This window comes from Lissotriton vulgaris, chromosome 2_1, assembly GCF_964263255.1.
Source record: "Lissotriton vulgaris chromosome 2_1, aLisVul1.2, whole genome shotgun sequence".
Lineage (NCBI taxonomy): Eukaryota > Metazoa > Chordata > Amphibia > Caudata > Salamandridae > Lissotriton > Lissotriton vulgaris.
Window position 1 is genome coordinate 407,335,583 of NC_141687.1, and position 23,819 is coordinate 407,359,401.

Genomic DNA, 23,819 nt, shown 5'->3' on the forward strand with positions numbered 1-23,819 from the left:
AACTGGGTCAACTCCCAGACCTTGAAAGGCTGTGTTTTGGTCTTCTCCATTTAACGAGCAGCGACTGATCAACTGTCTCTGGCCAAAGAGTAACTGGACACAAGAAAAGAAAGCCATCAGGCATGGTCTGCATAGCGCCAACACGCCGCGCGTAAAACAAGACCCAGTCCTACCATAAAATATTCTCTACCAAGAGATTAGATTTGTTGGAAGAAACCGGCTAAGACTATTAAAGTCTAAAAGCTTTTAACTTGTCTTGCAATTTCATCGCCAAGCAGAATCTGCTACACAAAAATGCATTTGCTGCCAACACATCCAAGAGTACAGCGCACAAAAGGAACATCTGCATCAATTCAGCTTGATGCTGCGTTTTGTTGCATTTCCAAGTAATCATTTTAATGTTTCTTAGCCTCCTCGTTCATTATTCACAATTTCATATGGTTAATGTTCAGTAATCCAATAGAATAGTAAACTACAAAATAGCAGCAACGCGTGCCTTTTGTGAAGATTCATTCATCACTTTGGGATCAGGTTGTGCCAGAGGCTGTCTGCAGCTCGGCGACATTGGGGGTGGATCACACAGCTGGTATGTACCTGGAAAGTACTGGTTGCGTTCAAAGAGATGTCTGTGGAGAGGGTTTGAAGCGGGGCTTTGGATCACGCAGAACACACCTGGTAGCGATGTGGAGAGATGGGCCCTAAACGGAGTACCCAGCCAGAAGATCTTCAAAAACAGCTAGCAATACAGTTTAAAGAGCATAGGCAGAGCAATCTCAACTGGGGTTCAATGATCAACAATGAGACATCACTGGTGTCCAAAAATTCACAATGGGGCCACTTGCAACAAAAGAAGGCAGGTGCTCTTCTTATTATCTCATTCAGCTCCGAAGAGGTCCTCTGTGTGATGAATGAGAACAGAGTTTCAGAAGTGACACTGCAATTTTACTACAAGTCTTTGCAGACCAATCATGAGTTGAATAGTATTTTTGAAACACTACCAATATCTTCAGGTCTAGTTTGCGCTATATAAAACTCTTCAAACTTAAACTTACAAGAAAAGTCTGCAGCTCTTCAAGCCACATTAAACAGATGCCAGAGGTTGCAACATGATCAAATAGTCCATATACTGTGGCTTTCTATTGGTCAATCCCACCTTGCAGCTTCCGGAGGTAATGAAGAGCTGGGGGTCCCGAGGGCAGGGCCCGAGGTGTGGAACTAGTCCGTGGACATCTGGAAGTTATGTGGAGAAGAATTATGAACCCTTTATTATGACTCTGTCTGGTCCAAGAAGCCTCCCAGAGACTATCATTGAGGGAGCTGCACAAGACGGGCATGGATGGATAATTATTTTCTGCAGATTTGGGGTCATATTATATATTAAGGGCGCCCTTTCCCTGTTTGCACCGGTCACACCTTAAAACAGGTGCGCTGGGCGCAAACAGAGAAAGTGTGCCCTATTACATAGAATGTGCTGCCCCCGCGGCAGCCACAAACTCGTTCTGCGCTGGGGGCCTCGCATTCAAGTAAAATATGAAGCAGTTTTGAAGCAGCCGCTCTGTGTTTCACTGTGCAGGCGGTAACCCGCTTGCACTTTTGAGTGGGATTAGAGATCCCCTTGCAGGTGGGTGCAGTCAGTGACTGCACCCGCCTGCACTGGATGTCTGGGGGGTCCGCAGGGCCCCCTTTGTTCCCTGCAGAGAATGCTCTCTCGGGGAGCTCCGACAGTGTGCCACCTTTTAGATTTTTTTGCCTCTGCGCCCACGTCTGTAATACGGCACAGGAGCAAAGGCAAAGGAATTACCTCATTTGCTTGGGGCATGGACAAGTGCAAATGACGGACACCCCCTGCAGATAGCGCTAGCGCTTTATGTGTGCCAGCGCGATCGATATTAAAGAAGGAGCCGCACAAGCGTCAGCGGCCCCTTTAGTAATACCAAACTGCCCCAGGGCGCGCAAAACGGGCACGAATGCCAGGTGCGCCCCCGGGTACTCTATGTTATATGGCCCATGACTTTCTGGCTCTCCAAATGTAGAATAACAGAGACTAAGTGTGGTTTGCACAGGATCAGATTCTTTGACAAGACTAAGACAGAGATTCCAGTGTATAGCTCCCTGGAAAAACCTCTGCCGCTCCTCGATTCCAGTGTATAGCTCCCTGGAAAAACCTCTGCCGCTCCTCGATTCCAGTGTATAGCTCCCTGGAAAAACCTCTGCCGCTCCTCGCCCAAGAAAAATGATTGCATTTCAAACAGACTGAAAATGAAAATCCACATGATCCCAAACTATTTGACACGGGACTAGCTTAAACAAAATTAAAACCAATTTATAAATCGGTGAGAGTTACTCTCAGAGTCTGTTCTTGATATCCCGGTCGCCAAGTTCCGAAGCAGGAATTGTGCCTTGGGAGTTACAGCTCTAGTACCAGAGCTTGCGCAAACCGACAGAAGGACTGGGGCAATGCTAGCAACAATATGCGGTTTAGCCATTGACTTCACATCAAGAGAGTGCTCTGCTATTTGTAGTTCTGGATTTATAATGGGACTACAAGTACCAGAATGTGAAGAAAAAAACCTCGACTGAATGAGCGGTTGACGGCTGAGCCTAGGAAAAAGTGTTATTGGAGGCTTCAATTCAGGCATGGCCATTGCAGCCGTGACCATGATCCAACCCTCAACAGAAACAGCGCCGCTGATCTGGGTAATAACACCTACTTTTAAACAGCATGAAGCAATCTAGCCTGTGGAGGGTGCTTTTAGACTGATCAATTTGTAACTATACAATAAATGGCAAATTGTAACCCATTTGAGTTTTAAGAATATCGAGGTGCCATTTGTTCCAGACATAGACTAACAATTTTACAACCTGAGAATAAACAAAGACTACTTCAAAATCCCTCCTAAACTGGACTTCATGGGATCAGAACATGTGATAACGGTATTTGCTTCCAAAGGACCACCATTTATCTGTAGCTTTTTATTTGATACTATTTACAGGGCAGCAGCCTATGATGCCCAAGGAGAGAGATGCATCACCGGCAATGGATAGGAATCTTCTAGCTCTCAAATACAAAGTAAAGAGTGCTATTTCCAAATTAATCAATAATAAATTAAGTTATGTTATATACTTTATTGTGTTTACAAATCAGATGTGTGCTTTTCTCACTCTAGATAAATTTGCTCCGAATATAAATATATATATATATATATATATATATATATATATATATATATATATATATATATATATATATATATATATATATATATATATACATATACATACACACACACACATATATATATATATAATTTGATGTCACTCTTAAAGGAATCATCATTGATGTGTTAGACGGAGTCCGGTTCTCTTCCACTAAAGTTAAAATATGATTTGCTAGAATTTCCTCAAACGCATTCTTCCTGAAATATATTTAACACCATAAATTTCAGTAATTTGAAGATAAAGGATGCACCCAGCACCACCCTGCCTTAAAATGAGACCTATTAGAAAACAATATTTCATTATTTTGTGGGCCGCTGTCCGCTCTCATGACCTGGGGCCCATTTCTGCTCACTGCCATTATTTATACAAACTCCATTATGAAAATGTCAAGACCGATTCCAAGCACACAATTGCCGAAGTTCACGGTGGGGCCAAAATTGCTTGCCTTCCCCTGAGCAGGTCTCCCCTCAAACTGCATATATAGCCTGTGCCCGGAGCTTTGTCATTTACATAATAGTTATTGTGTAGATAATAAATGCAGAGCGCCCAGGAGCAGGTCTGTGAGGGTTCTCCGGAAAGGCCTCCTACTATGAACTTTCCAAATTCTCCAGAAAGAAGGACAGAGGGTCTAATAAATGACTCTCTTTCACCAATGCATACAAGAAGCATGAAGCATCTGCGGGTAGAAGGGAGCCGGACGTCGGGCAGCAGCAATTGAACACACACTCAACCCAAGACTCCATAGTCCATTTGTAGGATGAACTCTATTTCAACTAAATCGATCTCTTGCTTTATTGGCAAAGATGAAAACTGCAAGCCGACAGACTGCTGGCAAGCCCGAGGGTGCTGCCCTTGTCGGGATGGGGGAGAATAGGGCAATACGGTTGTGGCCGAAGGGACAATGGCGTGTTTTAATGTGTACGATTCAATGTATATGACCTGCATATCTAGATCACATTCTTACGACCAACAATTTGTTATTGTCATATGAAATATGTCTGCTAAAGGGAGTACTAAAGGTAGAGGATTATTGCTTAAATATATTGCATGCATCTAGTACGCAAACAACACTGTTTCTTATCATAGTATAAAAACATCTTCATTGTCTCCATGGCAACATAGCACAAACAAAAGAAAAAAGATCAGTTTAAATACATAGTAAGCGCTATATAAATGCAATTACAATACAATACATATGTAGTATGGTATGAGTCAATGTGAGCTAAAAGCTCATGCGAGTCCCAATATAAATAAACCGCACAACAAGGAAAAATGTGCCAGTGACTTGTGAAGGTTTAAAAACGAGAACTGCTTTTTATCCAAGATCGGTTTGCCTATCCAGTGATCTTGAGCCATACAACGTCTAACCCTGCTCTCAGTATGGACCAGTGTATTTAATGTATTTCCTAATTTTTTGATGTCGGTGTGAGATTTAAAAAGATAGCCAGAGTTGCTCAAAGTCAACCACTGTTTTACCTTCTGTGTTGTAGGTGACCTCATTGTGATGAAGGGAAGCTGCATGTAGTACTATTTTGACATGTGAATGTTGCCATTTCCATAAAAAATAAAATGCTGAAATAGGTACCGATGCTGCATCAAAGGTTAGTCTCTAAATTACTTACCAGGAGTGAAAAAATTGTAAATTAGGGTTCAATTTGCATGCAATCTATGTGACCTCCGGTAATCTACTTATATTGTAAAAAAAAAAATCTGGAGTTTTATATAGCGGGAACTTGACAAAGGTATCGGAGCATTACATGAGCACCAGTTGCGTTACACAAGGCCACATTCATTTTTGTTGGGCACAGTGAGATTAAATGATTTCCCAGAACCACAAGATGTTGAGCACCCTGCCGCGACTCCAACCCGGTTCCCCAGCGTTGAGGTCGACCGTTTTAACCGCAAGACCACATCCTCTCCCCAATGTACTTATATACCCTTATAAATAAGGAATAAGCTACTTAACAGTATGCATCTGTTCTTGGCATGTAGGGCTGCTGACATTCATATCTTGTGCATAGATCGCCGCCTAGTGTTGGGTCCGGATGATTGCACTTTGTTGTCTTGGAAGAGTCTTCGAAGTATCACGAGATAGGTGACTCCTCCCTTGGACTACAGTGGGCATGGGTATTTTCTCCATCCTCAGATTGTTTTTCGCCATTGTGGCAGAGATGGAGATAGTAAAGTAAGAGATGGCCATGCCAGAGATAATGCTGCAGCTGCTACAGGCACCGGGGAGGAGGCCGGGCGATATGAATGTCAGCAGCCCTACATGCCAAGAACAGATGCATACTGGTAAGTAGCATATTCCGTTCGAGGCATGTGGGCTGCTGATTTCATATCTTGTGCATAGACTGTACAGCAGTATCTCCTCTAGCGGTGGCTACCTGTGCCAGCTGCAGCAGTTTGAAAAAGAGTTTTGAGGACAGCCTGGCCTACAGCAGCTTGCTGTTTTGCTTGCACATCTACACAGTAGTGTTTTGTGAAAGTGTGTATGGTGGTCCATGTGGCTGCCTTACAGATATCTTCAAGAGGAATATTTCCTAGGAAAGCCATGGATGCCCCCATTTTTCTTGTGGAGTGTGCTCTTGGGGGGGGCGGTTAATGTGTGTTTTGCCTTTTGATAGCATATTTGAATGCATTTAACTATCCATCTGGCCATTCCTGATTTTGAAATTGGATTCCCTTTGTGTTGTGGTGCAAAAGCAACAAACAGTTGTTTTGTGTTCCTAAAGGATTTAGTTCTGTCCAAATAATGAAGTAGAGCTCTCTTTACGTCTAATGTGTGCAGGGCTCTCTCAGCTACTGACTCTGGATTTTGAAAGAACACTGGCAGTTCTATTGATTGGTTGATATGGAAATTGGATACAACCGTAGGCATGAATTATGGGTTTGTTCTAAGAACCACCCTGTTGGCATGTACCTGCATGAAAGGTTCTTGAATCGTTAGTGCTTGTAATTCGCTCACTCTTCTGAGTGAGGTGATGGCAACCAAGAATGCAACCTTCCACGTTAAGAATTGTAGTTCCAATGAATGTAAAGGTTCGAAAGGAGGGCCCATGAGTCTGGTAAGCACTATATTTAGATTCCAGACTGGGGAAGGGGGGTGCCTAGGAGGAATCACCCTCTTTAAACCCTCCATGAAGGCTTTGATTGCTGGTACTCTAAACAGTGAAAGGTGTTGCCTGTTTTGAAGGTATGCTGCTATAGCAGCGAGGTGTAGTCGTATTGAAGAGTATGCTAAGTTACATCTTTGTAGATGCAGCAGGTAACAATGTTTTGTATTGAGGCGTCTACGGGGTTGATTTGATTATTGTTGCAGTAAATAACAAATCTTTTCCATTTAGCTGCATAGCACGCTCGTGTGGTTGGTCTTCTTGCCTCCCTAATGATATACGTGCAATCTGGGGGCAAGTTAAGGTATCCAAACTCTAGGACCTCAGGAGCCAGATCGCTAGGTTCATTTGACTGGGATCTGGGTGTCTGATTTCTCCATGGTTCTGAGTTAGAAGATGAGGTGCAAGGCACAGTCTTTGATGAGGAACTACTGAGAGTCTGTGTTAGGGAGGGAGTTGCCCTTTTTTTTTTAATCAGGAAAAAAGGATTGGGTCAACAATCATAAAAAGCAAAAACTCCTTTTCCTGAACTTCATAACCAATTTCTATTCCTTTGTCCCCTAAAGAGGTAGGAGAAGGGATCTCGTCTATGCGCAGGTTACCAAATTTACAAACTTTTTGAGTGTCAGACAAGGATTAACATGAATGTATTTACAAACACAAATTTTAAAAAGTTCTCATTCATTTATTAAAAATATTTTTTTTTAAAACAATACATTGTCTCATTTACATTATACATCTTGCTGTACACACATCAATTACAGATATTATTTGACTTAGTTTAAAAACTTGAATATCTAAACTTTGCTAATCAGCATAGTTCAAAAAATATCACTCTAGTGTTTTTTTCTTTTTTTATATAAAAACAGAGAACAAACAAACTGTTGACGCGGCGTTTCGGTGCCAAAGACAATCTTGCACCTTCTTCAGGACTTGTTCATTACAATGATATCCAGGTTTCTATTTCCTTCCTGGCACACCCTTCTCAGTCTTAGGAGCAAGTAGTCTCCAGTTGTATAGGCAGAAGATGTTCGTTGTTTACTCTTCTGTATACTTTGACGTTTGATTCATTATGTTTCATTCAAAGTTGATTAATAGAAATTATTTTCAATCCGATCTTTCCTTATGTTGTCATGGGAAGTTTGGGGGGACGCCTCTGGGAGCTACCACTTGCTGCTCTTTAATCGTTCTTCTCTCATTTGTTAAGTAATGGTCTGCTGATGAGTTGATGTCCTCTTTCTTTTGTTAAATATGAAATCAGGGACCACTGTGTTGGAGTATTATCAATCTACTGCCAATTGTTTGTGGTAGCTGATCTGCACGGCGTCCTCCCTCTTCATGGATTTTCACAGAAAAGTTCAGGAGAGACACCCTGGACTACAAGCTAGGGGAGGTCTACACATGGGCAGAGGTGTACGCCCAAAAAAGAAGAAATAAGCCGTATAGTCAGCAAACTGACACATCTTCATCAGGTAACGAACACTCTACCCGTTTACATAGGAAAACTGGTACATTCAATCCTCCCACTGCTAGATCCAATGAACCAACTGAAGTGAGTGATAAACCCATAGAACATGGAGACAGTTCATCCGCGTCAGGTCCTTTTTTAGAGCAAGGTCTAGATGACAGAGGAGACCCCGTCATGGCTACAGAAAAAGAGAAAGACAAGGGACATCCGAACACACGAAGCACGATTCAAAAGAAGGTCAACAAAAAACCAAACACCTAGTGATTAATATTTCAGATACAGTCTTAAAAACCATATGAAATGAAATTGTTGGAAAAAGGGACATCATTCATCCCTACAGCTCAAACCAATCTACTTGAAATGGAGGTCAACACTTTTAAATTCACTCGCAAATTGAGATTAAGCCACTTTTTTGACAACGTTTTACCTCCAGCCACTCAACAAAAACCTGATCAATCATGGGCTTACGCCCACACAGCTCATATCAAACACCTTGTAGTCACAAATGTATTCACTTATTTGAAAACTTAGTAAAGCAAGATTTGACAAAAATCAACTATAAAAAGAAAATCAGGAAAAACATTACCCAGAAAGATCGAACACCTTAAAGAGAATTGCTGACAACAAAAACATTAAATGTATAAAAGCAGACAAAGGCGGAGCCCTGGTCGTTTTGAATACAGAAATGTATAAGAGAAAAATAGCAGAACACATCTCTGATGATAAGACTTACATGAAGTTAGATGGCAATCCCACTAATCAATTCAAAGCAACTCTCACCGACATTAACTAAAGCCTTTGAAACAGGAACGATCGATGACAGAACTAAGAAATGTATACTTCAACAGCATCCTAGAAGCCCTTCTATCTACACGACACCTAAAATACACAAAAGCACCGAAGATCCACAGTTTAGACCCATAGTGTCTACTAGAGGTTCCCTGCACGAACCAGAAGGAAATTTTTGACAAACACTTACAACCCTTGGTCAACAAAATGAGAAGTTTTTTTTTTTTTTTTTTTTGTGGTGTTCAAAACTGCTTTATTGATAAGAGCACAGTAGGATACACAGCTTGAGGTGCCTACAACCCGGAGGCCGGCAGCAATAGTGAAGCAACAATACACAGCCTTATAGCCGGCATCCCGGGGGCCCGGCGGCACGTTACTATGAGAAGGCTTCGTACAGCGCTGACCAGCGGGGCAGGCCAAGGAAGGATGTACTGCAGCCGAACAGGTTTTGTGCGAGCAAGATGAGAATCTCGCTCCTAATTTTTTGTAACGTGTAGAACAAGAAACAGAAAAAAAGAGAAAACCCCAACTTTTTAACGAGGTTACGCGCGTGGAGTGGTGTATGACAATGCGATGACGATGTATGACAGTGGTGCAGTGTGGTGGTGCCGCCAGGTGTTGGCGCGTGGGGCAGTGAACGTCCAGAATGCAAGGGCCTAGGGTAGTGGTAGTCCATGGGGCTAAGGTGCAGAGTTGTTAGTGGTATGCAGGATAGCTCCCTCCTGTGGAGGGGGGGGGCGTCCGGCGGCGCGCCGGAAGGGGATGTCGGTCATAGGAGGGGGGAGGCGAGGGGGGCTGTACCGTGAAGGTCAGTGCCACACCTTCCACGAGGAGACTGCAGGGGCATAGAGACCCCATAGGTGGGGGAAAGCAGTGTGTGTCATGTAGCGCCAGATGGCAATAAGGCGACCAATAGTCCTAATGGGGTTGGGAGGCAGTGAGCCCATCACCTGGCGCTGTGTCATCATCCGAGCGCCCGAGCAGGTAGTGTACCAGTGGGTCCCAGATATTCCTAGGTCTGCTTGTGAGAGGTAATAATTCCGAAAAAATGTTATGCTGATCCTGGCAATATGTTAAATCAGTGAGCCAATCCTTGAACTTAGGCGCTCTGCCTCTGCTCCAGCGGCAGGCGACACGTCGCTTGGCTAGGAGGAATGCCATATCGACGAATTTCCTACTTCCCCTGGATATGTGCTTCGTGTATCCAAGGATGGCCACCAAGGGGTCCGCGGGGATCTCCTCATCCACCATCTGCACAACGGCCTCGATGACTTGTCGCCAGTAGTCTGCAATCTGGGGGCAGGACCATGCTAAGTGGAGAAAGTCAGCGTGTTCTGCGTGGCAGCGCTCACAGCGGTCATTGTCGGCCAGCCCGAATCTGTGTTTTCGGGCCGGAGTGTAGTAGACCCTCTGCAAGTATTTATAATGTATTATTTTCAACCTGCAACTGGCAGTGATGCGAGAAGTCAATGCACAGCAGTAGTGCCATTGATCGTCCGAAACCTCTGTATCCAGTTCCGCCGACCAGCGCAATCTGGCAGTAGAGACCGATAGGGGGGCAGCTCCACGACATTGGCGGTAGAGCCTAGAGACTAGATGGGCCCCATCCGGAGATTCTAGGAGATGGTGTAGAGGAGGCAAAGGCACAGGTTCAGTAGGGTAATCCGGAAGGATGTCCCGCATCCCCGCGCGTAATCGAATATAGTAAAACAATTCGAGGGGCGAGTGGGCATGCGATTGGAAAAAAAGATCCGCCGTCTTGAACGTTCCGTTGTGGAACAGGTCACCCCAAGTGGAGATATGCAGTTTGGCGCAGAGCTGGTGAAACCCAATTTCCGACAGCAAGGTAAGGTTCGGGTGGTAGGTCAGAGGGAGCTTAGGAGAGTAGGGCATCGCGCAGAGGAGTCGCTGGGCGATGCGTCGCCACGCGTCTAGAGTGCAGGAGACCGAGGTGTTTGCTGTAGGGATGGAAGACTCGGGACAATGCATCAGACCGTTCAATGGAAGTGGGTGTGCTATCCAATCCTCCACCGCTACGTGAGGCATGAAGGGGGTAGGAGCCATCCAATGGTAAGCAAAATGCGCTTGTGCGCATAGGTAGTATGCCTCGAAATCTGGGATGTCGAAGCCACCCTGGTCGTAGGGAAGGGTCAACGTGGACCACTTTAGCCGGGGAGATTTGCCACCCCAGAAAAGTCTGCGTAGCTCGGCGCGAAGTGTCCTGAAGAAGAAAGCCCCTGGATAATATGGGATGTTTAGGAAAAAGTACAAAAAACGGGGCAATATCACCATTTTAATAAGGGAGGCTCTGCCAGCCATGGAGAGTGGCATCGTGATCCACCTGTCGACAGAAGCGGTCAGTTTGGTTATAGCCACGCCATAATTGGAGCGAAGCGTCTCATCTTTGTCCCGTGCGATGCGGATCCCCAAATAACGAAGATCGTCTTTGCACCACACCAATGGATAATCTAATGGGAAGGCAGTCACCGCATCGGTTAGGGGAAAAAAATGTGACTTGGCCCAATTAATATGAACGCCCGATAGCCCCCCGAACAGGACGAATTCGCGGAGCAGGGGGTTGAGGTGTAGTTCCGGGAATTTGACATACAGCGTGATGTCATCCGCATAGAGGGATACATCAATTTGCCGCTGCAGGCATTGAAACGCTCCCTCCCGGTGTAATTGGCGGAGGCGGCACGCTAGTGGTTCGACCGCGATTGCAAACAGCAGGGGTGAGAGCGGGCATCCCTGACGAGTGCCTCTAGTAATACTGATGGGTGGCGATTGCTTCCCGTTGATCAGTACCTTCGCCGTGGGATCCGTGTATAGGAGGCGTACCCAGGCCAGGAACAATTTAGGGAACCCCATGCGTCCCAGAACCGAAAAAAGGTAAGGCCACTCGACGGAGTCGAACGCCTTGGTGGCGTCAAGGAACACAGCCGCCACTGGGACATCAGGATGGACAGAGCGTAGTAGAGAAAACAGGGTGCGCAGATTATGGGAGGTGGACCTGCCTGCTACGAAGCCAGATTGGTCGGGCAGGACGATTCTAGTCATCAGGAGTGATAGTCTTGTGGCGAGAACCTTAGCAAGGATCTTCACATCACAATTTAGAAGGGAGAGTGGGCGGTAAGAGTCACAGGAAGTAGGGGCCTTGCCAGGTTTCAGAAGGGAGGTGATAACCACTTCACGCATAGATCGAGGTAGTCTACCATCAGCTAACGACTCAGTGAATACTTCGTTAAGCACTGGTGCCATAATATCAATATAAGTTTTGTAAAATTCGGCTGGGATGCCATCGAGCCCTGGGGCCTTCCCATTCTGTAGGGACATAATGGCCTCGCGAACTTCCTCGAGTTCAAAAGGAGCCGCTAGGAACTCCCTGTCTCCGTCGCTAAGCCAGCATAGCGCCACGTCGTTCATATATTCAGCGTATGGAGCATCAGGTTCTGCCTTTGAGGTATATAGTGTCGAGTAGTGCGTTGTAAATGCAGTCAGTATCCCATCTGAGTCTCTAGTGACAATGCCATCCTCATCAATAAGTTCTAATATCGTGGTGTGTTCACGTGGCGCGCGCGTGAGTGAGGCGAGCACTTTACCAGGCCTATCCCCCTCGCAGTATTTCCGGGCCACCCAGTGTTTGCCCCGATATTTCGCCTCTCTTGCAGCCTCCTCCTCATACTTGGATAGTGTGTCCCTAAAGGTCACCCGCAGGAGTGGGTCATCGCTCGCCACCATCTGGAGCTCTAGTGCATGCAGCTCTTTTTCCAAGGTGGCGATGGTACGCAGAATATCCCGCAGGACCCCATGGCTCTTAGAGATGCAGAATCCCCGAATAGTGACTTTGAAGGCCTCCCATATGTGTTCCACTGATTCTACGGAGCCCTTGTTTCTAGGAAAGAAGTCCCTGATCTCCTCGCCCAACTCCGTGCGAAAGAGCTCATCAAGGAGCGTATCGGGGCTTAGCCTCCAGTGTGGTCTTGGACTATCCCACCCAGGGGTCCGGAACCGTAGTCTAACAGGGCTGTGATCTGAATAGGTCCGGGGCAAATGATCGGCCTCTAACAGCTCCCTAGTGACGCCCCGGTCTACCAAAAAGTAATCCAAGCGCGCCCAGGTCCCGGTGTGATGTGTAAAGTGCGTGCCTTCCCGCCCGTGGGGATGTAGCTGTCGCCAAGCGTCAAATAGTCCACCCTCCTCCATTACCCCCTCCAAAACCTCCCTAGCTCGGGGCTTGTAAGAATTAACACCATCCGCCCTATCCAGGGAAGGTACCAAGGCCAGATTAAAATCACCTCCCCAGATGACGTGTCGTGCCCCGATGGACACAATCTCGCCCCACAGTGTGGAAAAAAAACCAGGTGAGTCAACATTCGGTCCGTACATTGAGACAAATAAATAAATGTCATGCCCCAGTCTCCCCCACAACAATACATATCTCCCCTCCCTGTCCGCCATTTCCCCCATGCGAAAGAAAGGTACACCTCGAGCAACTAGTATCGCCACTCCTCTAGCATAAGACGAATAGGAGGAAAAAGCACGGGTACCCGCCCATTTCTGTCCAAACGGGGCGTCCCTGCGCACGGGCAAGTGTGTCTCTTGTAGCAGAGCTATTTGCACATGGTGCCTTTTCAAGTAGGCGATAACATTCCTGCATTTCCGAGCATCGTTCAACCCCCGAACATTCCATGAAAGACATGTTAATCGCACAGGCAAGTTCACCGCAGCCATAAGCACATTGACAGTAAAGAAGAAGGCGCCCAAGCGGGCCAAAGCATGGAGTTACAGCCGCAACAGGAGCGCCAAGCCCCACACCACATCAGCATAAGCAAACACCTTCTATGCAATAGTAACCTCTTAACGTCTGAACCCCCCCCGCCCACCCCAGCATCCCAAACATGCCAGTAGCCATGAAATCCCCAAGAACACCCCCCCCTCATACCCCTCCCCCCCAACTTCAGTGCGGCAAAAAGCCAAACAAACAATTGTTCAGTGGGGAACACCCAATTAGGGAACATCTAAAGGTGCGCGCTGCCACTATCCGGCCCATAGCTCCAGTCTGTACCGCCCTCGGTGGAGGCTAGGGCCAAGAGAGCGGTCCTTGGTATACGTTACCACAGGGTGTGCGATGTCCATGAAGTCCGATCCATATGATGCTGCCTATCCACCGAGTGGTGAGTTAGCACCAACCAATAGATGATTACGTGCTTGCCAAGTGTCGAAGGTCATGAAGGCAGTTAATCCTCCTGGCGTTCAGGTGGTAGGGCATCGTTCTCCAGGTCGTCCTCAGGCGCCCGTTCTCCCCTGCGTGCCCTTCGGATGGATTTGAAGTAATCTTCAGCTTTCTGCAGGTTTGTGAAGAAGCGTTGTGTGCCCTGATGAGTAACCCTCAGCTTTGCCGGATACAAAAGTGCATAGTCTATCTGGGCTTCACGCAGTTTCTTTTTTATTGGAAGGAATTTGCGCCTCTCATCCTGAACCATTGGTGTAAAATCAGGATAAATGGAAAAGGTGATGCCTTCATACCTCAGCGATCTCTGTGTCCGGGCCGCTCGAAGGGCCGTGTCGCGGTCTCGGTAATTCAGTAGTCGAGCGATTATGGGTCGCGGTGGTAGGCCAGGCTGGGGCACAGGTGCTAGTGATCGGTGAGCCCTCTCCACTATGAATTGTGAGGAGAAGGCGTCCTCCCCGATTGAGCCCTTGAGCAATTTCTCCACATAGAGTTCCATCCTGCCTGTGGCAGTGGATTCCGGCACATTGGTAATGCGAATGTTATTGCGGCGGCTTCGCGCTTCTAAGTCCTCATTCTTGGCCGCAATGACACGGAGGAGGTTATCCATTCTCGCTAACTGTGTTGCGTGGGTCGCGGCGGCGTCGGTGTTGTCGGAAATCCTTTGCTCCGCAGTCGTAAGGCGCTCCTCATGGCAATCCACTTTGTGGACCAAAGCGTCCAGCCGAGCCGTGACTCCATCCACTTTCTCTACCACGGTGGCAAAGCCCTGCCGCATTTCCTGTAGAAGGCTGGCGATGTCCGCAGCAGGGGCATCAGGCTGGGCAGGCTGCTGGGGTGGCTCACCGGGACTCTGGCGTGTCTGCGTCGATGTGTGGCCCTTGCGAGTACTGTCGAAGCTTAGCTTGGGCTGGCGAGCGTCGGGGCGCCCCATGCTGATATCTCCAAACTAGTGAGGGTCCAGACAGAATAGCAAGGATGGCAGTGGCCAAGCGGGCGGTCAGCAACCGGCTGTGTATCAGGGGTGATTCAAAGGTTGGGGCCCAGCAGCGGTTCGAAGCGCGTGCAGTGACACAGGCAGCGCCACGTGTCCACTCGTTGTTCTATGGCAGCATACGTCCGCCGCTCATCCAGCAGCAGCCCCAGCCAGATAGCGTGGGCGCCGAAGCGCCAGTCTTTGCGCCAAGCCTCCGGGCCAAGTCCCCTTCACCAGTCGTCGTAGCGCGCAATGCAGTGCACTAGGTAGCCCTTTGGGGGAAGGGCACTCAGGCCTCCTGATCGCTGTTGTCCCCTCCGCTGTTGTCCCCTCCGCTCGTGGCTGAAGGATCCGTGGCGATCCGTGAGCAAGGAGCACTATCCGCAGCACTGGGGCTTCACTCCGTGGGAACGGCAGGCAACGCACAGAGCTCCGGGTCCGTCGCGGCTCCGGGGACAGGCACGGCCGCCGGCCGGGCACCAAGCACCACGTTGAGAGCTGGTCGCGTAGCGCACTGGTAGCGCCGCGGTCAGGATGAAGTCGGGTGCAGGGTGAGAAGCGCCGCTTTCCCTTTCAGCCCACACCGGGGTCCGGCTCGGAGGAGCAATGCAGGCAAGATGTCCGCGCGGCCTGGCGGCCTCGTGGCGGTCCCCGAGGTCGCGTAGCTGCGGTGGCCGGGGTCTCTCCCCAGTGCGCTCCAGGGCTGACGTCGGGCAATCTTTGGGAGTCCGTATCTCCGGCTCCGAGTCTCCCAGCCGCTTCAAACTTCGGTCGAGTGTAGGGAACACTCTCGTGATGCGGGGACCGGGCTTCTGGGGATCACACGGTCCCCGTGGCAGCAGATCGATGCAGGATCAATATCCAAGGAGCGGGAGCTGCAGGTCTAGGCAGCCATTCCGCAAGCGCGCCCTCTAGCGCCCCAACAAAATGAGAAGTTATGTCAAATATACCACAGATTTTCTTGTCAAATTGTCGGAAGTCACCACATATGCTGATGAACGATTTATCTTATGTACAGCTGATGTGAAGTCATTATATACTTCAATTCCCCACGCCGGTGGTATTGAAGCCATCGAAAAAGCAATCCTGAACAGCGATATTGAACCTCCTATGCAACAATTTCTTATGGAACTCATGATTTTTACGCTGTATCATAGTTATTTTGAATATGACAAAGGCTGGTATCTGCAACTGTCCGGTACATCCATGGGGAATTGTGCGGCACCCATGTACGCTAATACCTACATGAAAGAATTTGAAGACACTCATATTTATGGAGACACTAATTGGACCAACAACATTAAACTTTATGTTAGATACATTGATGATTTATTTTTCATTTGGAAAGACACAAAAGAAAATTTGCAACAATCCTTGATTACCTTAAATACCATGAATGACAGAATTCAACTCACATGGCAGATGAGTGAAGAATAGATTACATTCCTGGATGTACAAATTACGAGAACTTCCACTGGGTTTGAGACTGATCGATATCGCAAACAAACAGACCGCAAAAACACCCTTCATTACTCTAGTTTTCACCAGGGGTCACTGAAACGTCATCTACCTTTCTCACAAATGTTGCGTGCCAAACGCATCACATCTGACATCAAGACAGCTAAACAACGCATCAAAGAAATGGGTTCTAGAATCCGTTAAAGAGGTTACCCCAACTTGATTATCGAGGAAGCTGAAACCAGGGTTGCCTTAATTTCCAGAGAAGAGTCACTGAAACGAACCACAAAACCTAAAGACACCAGGTTGGTGCTCGTGTCAAAATTTTCCACGCTCAGTACTACTTACAAGAAAATTATACTGAAACATTGGCCTATTTTTAAGTATGGAGCCCGATTTCAATAATGCGTTCAAAGACCCCCCGCTCTTCACCTACACACGGAATTATAACATTAGAGAAATACTGACAAAGGAATCCATTCAACGAGTCGAAATGAGAGGTACACGTCCCTGCATGAACTGCAACAACTGCAATAATGTCATCAAAGGCAACACCATCACTCACCCAATGAAAGGCCATGATATCAAGTTAAAAGTGAATGCGACGTGTGATTCATCTAACTTAAACTACCTGTTAAAATGCCCATGTGGAAAAATGTACATAGGTAAAACTGAAAGGAAAATTAAAGTTCGCATCAATGAACATAAATCTAACATAAGGACCAAGAATGAGAAATCCAACATTGCCGTACACTTTATGGAACATAAACACAACATTGCCCAACTAAAGTACATGGTACAGGAAATTATTCAGAAACATGAAGGGAGAGACAATAATAAACATTTGTTGCAACGTGAATTAACATGAATTTATCATCTACAAGCTGTGAAGCCTTACGGGAATTTAGCTGTTATCTTTGAATGCTTTCAACCACGCGTTTAGTGGCCCGCTGATGCTGTAAATCTCTTTTGTATGTGCTCTGTTTTTTACATGTCACTTCACAGTGTTCAAACTTTGTTTTTTGTTTACTCTAGACATTCCCCTCTTAACATGGCCGCCGATCGTACTGAGTCCTTCGTTTAGGTTAGCATCTAATCTCACGTGATTTCTTTAGCCACGAACGTTCCTATTTAACCACTTACGAGAGTTCACGTAACATCGCGATCACACGTCTACATGCGGAAGCCCAGTATCTTAGACGAGTTTTCACCCCTGATATGAAGTTGGTAATACGCTGCAGCGTTTTTTCGTAGCCCCACATATGGAACCGTTTTTTTACCTCTATTAATGAATTCCTTTACGTTTACAGCGTATTGTTCAAGAATATCGTGGATGCTCAGATATGTGAGTTTATTTTTCACCTGTCGCGGTTTAGCTGCATGTTTTCACTGACTAACCTAATTCACTCGTTGAATTTTACCCATTTGCTTAGCGCACCATCACATGAGCATTTGTTGAATCACATTATGACTGTTTTTTAACCCTGTGACATGTTTCTAACCACTATGTGAGCATAGCGGATAGCTATATCCTTTTGTTTTCAGAGCTCCTTGAGAAAGGGTTTGTTAGCCTGAAATGCATCGGAGCATTTATGAATATATGTACAAATAATGATCAACACATTGGAATCTTATTGAAGAAACTATCAAATTGATATGATGAAAATATCAAGCTAAAATAACCTATACTGTATTGATAATAAAAAGTGAAAAATCAAAAGACAGTTTGCAAGGAATCTTCCTTAGAAGAACCAATGGTGTGCCCTACTCAGGGATGCATTCATAGTATGTGCATGCACAAATAATAATCATTCCTAAACAGACACATGACTGTGAGAACTGAATTCTGGAGGATGGATTGAAAAGGCAGCAGTTGCTGAGAAGCTAAGACCATTTGCAGGTTAGGAAATGCTTACCGGTGACTCCATTTAGGATAGAGCGGAGGAAGGGCTGTTTCTGTAGGGGCTGAAAGTGGGACTTGGTGGCATTTATAATGATGCTCAATATATGAAGCAAGTTCACCGCCACCTGTCTCAGAGCAAGACATTGCAACATGCTGCTGCTCTTGATCAGCCAGTCATTGAGGTAGGAAAAGATAATGATTCCAGTCCTAAGGCACTATCTCTGCCAGACCCTTCGTGAACACTGTGGAGCCATGGTGACCCCAAAAGAGAGTTCCTTGAACTGGTGGTGATGTCCACCTACCACAAAGTAAAGGTACATCCGCTGGGCGGGATGGATAGGAAAAGGAGGTAGGCTGGCCTTGAAATCCAGCTCAGTCACGAAATGCCCTTGCTGAATAAGAGGGACGACCTCAAACAAGTTTGGAAATATTGTGTAATGGTTAAGGGGCCTGGGGTCAAAGATAGCCCTGAATGAGTAATTCTTCTTGGGAATAAGAAGTCCAGTGAGTATACCCTGGCACCCTGCTGTGACAGGAGGAAGGCCTCTGTGGCCTCCTTTTTCAGAAGTGCAAGGACCTCTTCCTAGAGAAGCAAGAGATGCCCGTTGTTAGGTCTGTGTGACACCTCAGATGTTGGGAAGGGTGGAATGCAGTACAAGACAGTAGCCATGTTGTATGATGACTATTACCCATCTGTCCATGACATTATTTTCTGCCAACGGTGGAGGAAATGATGCAATCTCCCACCGAGAGGTGATGTGTGATCGAGGGGAATGCTGGGCATGTAACTGCTTAACAGACGGGGTCTCTACCTGGACCCTCCTTTGCTTTTACACCTATTCTTCCTTCAGTAGGATCCCCTACTGTATACCTTGCAGACATGATGGTGGTTAGCCTGCTGCTGCCGCTGATACAATTGGGCCTATTTAGGAAAGTGGTACTTAGCCCACCCTCTGGCTGCTTCCGAAAGGAGACCCTAAATGATATACAGGAGAGCCCATGGATTTAGCGGTCTCCTTAACATTTTTGATCTTTTGAAGCATCTCATCAATTTGTGGCCTAAAAAGACGATTACAGTCAAAATGAAGGTTGATGAGATGCTGCTGAACCTTTGGTTTACACCTGGAGATACGGAGCCAGGTGTGGTGGCAGCATCAAACACACGTATGTTTGCATTTGGAGAGGACTTTGCCATCCAACACAATCACCTCTCTTCCGTAGTGGTTTCAAGAGGTGTTGTTGTTGTGCCCCATATTATGTCAATAAGTGAGTGACCAAATTAGCTATGCACGTTTATGTTGCTGCTTCCTCTTGCCTACAGCATCTATCTTTTTATTCTTCTTATCTGAAGCAGAAGCATTGCCAGTAGCTTGGGTGGAGGCGGGCATGCAGGAAGTGTGGACCACTAGGAAGGCTGGTGGGACTGAACCCCTAATATACACAGGACCACTGATGGAGGGTTTCCTTTTCACCCTAGGGGAGACTACACTGGCTTTGACAGGCTCTTTAAAATTTTATGGGCACAATCAGCATCCCTTTTAGCATAAGTAGGAAGTAGACCGAATGCTCTAATTTGGTGAGTGCCTCCATGAGGATAGTAACTTCCTCCTGGTTGTCCACTTTGTGGTATGTGGCTGTCCGCTGAACCTTCTTATGGTACGCAGCAGTATCATCAGAGTATGTGAAAGCTGAGAGGATAGTGGAATAAGGCAGTTTCACCTGGAGGGATCTACGTTATCCACCTATGGGCCATCTTTAGTTTTGTGTGACGTGTTGGCGCAGTGGAGGAATTCAGAACTGAGGTAAGTTTCGGTGTCACAACTTGCCTTCGGATATGATCGTAGGATTGCTGCCCTCTGAAGCCTTTTGCCATTGCCGACCAGAGCCATAAGGCGGAAGTTGCTTGTGGGTGGATTTGCCTCAACTGACAATGCTTGGGGCTCAATGCCCAACTTTCACAGGAGAGGTGCTCTGCCTCAGGGTGATTAACAAATATGTTTTTCCTGAGTCGCTGGCATACTCATGGCTGTCTCTGTGTGGTTTTGAATCAAGGCCCAGTCTTTGGGGCCCTATAGACGTCGTGTGGCGGGTCTTGGTTAGAAGTTCCGTACAGGTCCTGCAGCTGCATGGTGCTGTGTACCCAGCAACATTTCCTCTGGTGTTCCCTGTGGTCCCGGAGCGCCTTGATCACCTCAAAGGCATGGTATGAGGAGCAGGTGGTGTAGTCGGGGTTGGGGGAGAAGCAAAGATTGCACACTTCGTTGTGTCAGTCCACGGATATTTGGCACAGCAACAAGCACAGTATTGGCGCAATGTGCGTTCCATCATCCTTAGCTCATTCTTGGGCAACAGAGAGCCTGAAAGTATGTTGGGCCCCCACAGGGAGCTTGGTCCTGAAATTATTTCGATGACTACTAAGGTCCTCGAGGCTTGAAAGATTCCATTGAAGACATAGGTGACATCAGACCTCGACAGAGCCCAACACGGGAGGTACGTTAGGAAAATGATAATGCCAGACGGGCACATGGAGACTATGGCAGACTCTGGGCCCATGCGGAAAATGTCCGACCACCCGATAGCGGGAAAAAACAAGGAACATGGAGTTGCACCTCTCAGTGTGCATTGCCTGTGTGCAATGCACACTAGGAGAAGTCATCACAACTCATGAGACTTCCAACAACAACAACTTGCAAATGTGCAAGCCCAACACTAGATGGTATAAATATGCTAAGCATGAGTATCAACATCCACACTTGTGACGAAAATACACTATGACTTCTACTGTTGGTATAACATTGTTCACTGTACATTTGTATTTGAACCACAGACTGTCAAATGCAATAACGTTTTTAAATTAAATAAGCAAATACATAGAACCACTAGCTGAAACCGTTCTTGTGTTAAGGATAATAACATAAAGAGGGTGTACTAGCCGAGGCTTTCATTTATTGATTTGTCTCTAGCATGTTTCAGACAGGGAGGACTCGGAGGACTTCCAAGAGGTACCCAGGGAGTCCACGAGCACTCTCGCACAAGCAGATGCTTGTTGCTCACATAGTAGACAATAAACACTGCAGTTTGTAATCCATGTAAAATCATTATCATTAATATTTAAAAAGGCAGTCATAATTCCTTTCTGCAATAAAGAAGTGTTCCAAGATATACATGTGATGCTTGCCAGAGTACAGGTATCTGGTAAACCATTTACTGCAATTCCATTAGAAAAAAATGATATCCGGCAAATAATATTTCCTGTCCAAGCTGTAAAAGCAGCCCACAACCTCTGTTCAGAATGGAAAAGTCTTTGGCTCAGTGCAGAGTGCAACACAATGAGGGGCACGCCAGGTTAGGAAAGAAATCGGCAAGAAGCACTGGAGTCTAGGGCATTTGCACTGAACAAAGTGGATCCAGCGAAAGGTGGACCAAGTGCAAGCTCACTGACAGCAAGGAAGAAGAGACTTCAATGACTGCAGGTACAGGGTGAGAAGGCAGGACAGTACAATTTGCAGGATTGTATCTTAAGATGTAGGTGTCGGACTATTTTTGTCACAGCTAAATTTACCTAGAATTCTTAAAAGAAGCATGGTTTACGGTCAGGCTGGGTTTTACAATATGATGCAAGATATTAGGAACCTATAGGGCTTTTCTGTAAAGCACTCGATCTACAATAAAGAGTTCGACTTTACTACCCAAATTGTCCACTGTGGATCTAGGAGACCAGAGTGAGTTACAGGGATATATAGTGATATTCCAAGTCCATACAATTTAGAGAAATGTCAAGATAGAATCCAGGAGCGGTGATTTCATAGTTTGCGTTTTTAGGCACAATAGTATCATAATTCCCTTGTTTGACAAAGCAGTAAATGCCTGGAAACATGCAACCACCAGTAAGGGTCATATGAAAAACACACAGTATTAAACAAACACATGCAACATAAGAACATCTGGGAGAACATCATTGATGCCACCTTCTAATACGTAACACAGCAATCACGCCGTACTAGCTTGCTAAGCGTTAAGCTCCAATGCCTACATCCACTAATACAAAGAGGCAAAACACACTGCAAAGCACCAGACTCCAGAGCGCCTTACTGAGTTTATGAAATGGATTTGGTAATGGCGAACCAGACAAAGATTAAATAATTCATTTGGCAATTTTTATCTGAGCATTTAAAAATTGCCACAGATATGTTTTGGATAGTTGTAAAGTTGCTGGTTCTGAAATCCTGGTTTAAAACACCACTTCTACATTGGAATCCCAAAAGAGTAAATCAGAATTATTTGGTCTAGCGCCCTTCATCCATTTCATAAATGGCATGCTAGCTACAAGAAAGAGGCATGCAGGTGAGGAGATGAAGCATCACCTTGGTCAGCAAATGAGAAGGCTTCCCTGCAATGTTTCTCAGAAGGAGGGAGGTTTCCCTGTCCAGATAGGAATGCTTGTGCAACAGGAAAGAAAAAAAGACAAGAAATCAGCGCAGCAATTTTTTTTAAAGAGGTGTGTTGATTACAAAATAGATAAGCAAAAGAGACAAGAATATACATAGCATAAACCAGAGACAGGTAGTGCATATCCCAAGTGGTGAAGCCTGTGAAATTCTCATTAACAAGGGCTTAGACCCAACAATAGAGCAAAATAGCATAGAGTGCAAACAGTTCAAACTAAAGGAAAACAAGTTGACCAACATTCTTTTGAATTGATTCGTCTCATCTTTGTTTTGATCGTCCTTAAGTACCACAACCCCCATTTGTAGGTTTCATGCCTGGCAGAAACACCAAGCACTGAATTACATTAGCAAACTGCTACCCTACATCACCCGGAGTACAAAGTAGATTTAAAAATCTCAGCTGACGCTCCTTCCAAACTAGAGAAACAATTTTTAAGACAGAGCAGAATAAGTTTGAGCTTGTGGTAGCGAAATATTTTAGAAAGAGCCCATGTGAGATATCCAATAGACTATGAACCACAAATTAAATGATTTGTGATAAGGTAGGTGTATCGTACAAGTTATGCCCAAGTCATTCAATCTTCAAATATGCAAAACCCTGACCCGTCAAGAATGTTCTTACCTCTAAGACATCATATTAAGAAAGAATTGAAAACATTATTTTCAAAGATCATCAACACCTGAAAACAGTGACCACAAACACTTTTTGCATCTATACTTCTGTTGAGTTAACGTCGACAGGCAGCACTTTCAGGGTAAGGCTGCGAACAGATCATCCACTGCATTGGATATTTGGCTAATGCTGAAGGGGCTCTGTTCTATTCCCCCTGCAACAGATGCCCTTGACAGCAAACGGATGGATTTGATCTGAACAGAAAAGACAACAGAGTGCCACGAGTGGTGAAAAGAAGACTAGCAGAAGGGGGAGTTACAAAGTGAGAAGATGTGGCATGTAACAAGCAGCTGTTTCTATGAAGACACTTGGGTAAATATAGCAAGTTGTGAGAGGGGCACACAGACAGAAGATAAAAGGTCAGATTAGGCAGTGCACAACGTAAAACAGGGCACACAATCAGTAGAGCATCAGGGTCACTACTAACTTATAACATGACTACATAGTATATTAAGGGCTGTTTTGGTGAGCTGGGGCGCCCGGACCTTCTTTTAAGACCTGATCTTATTACCGCAGCAGACCTGGAGTTTGTAAAGAAG

The 23,819-nt window shown here is 46.0% G+C and overlaps 1 protein-coding gene across 4 annotated transcripts in view; it reads right to left on the minus strand.

Moving 5' to 3' along the window:
* Positions 1-23,819, minus strand: part of RAPH1 (Ras association (RalGDS/AF-6) and pleckstrin homology domains 1) — a 403,562-nt gene that overhangs the window by 98,798 nt on the left and 280,945 nt on the right. For 3 of the 4 annotated variants that reach the window (XM_086955299.1, XM_086955297.1, XM_086955300.1), the window contains one exon: positions 22,524-22,598. The exons of the other annotated variant lie outside the window; for it this stretch is intronic. In XM_086955299.1, coding sequence (XP_086811425.1) covers positions 22,524-22,598 — 75 coding nt within the window. The remainder of the gene's footprint in view (positions 1-22,523; positions 22,599-23,819) is intronic. 4 annotated transcript variants of the gene reach the window in all.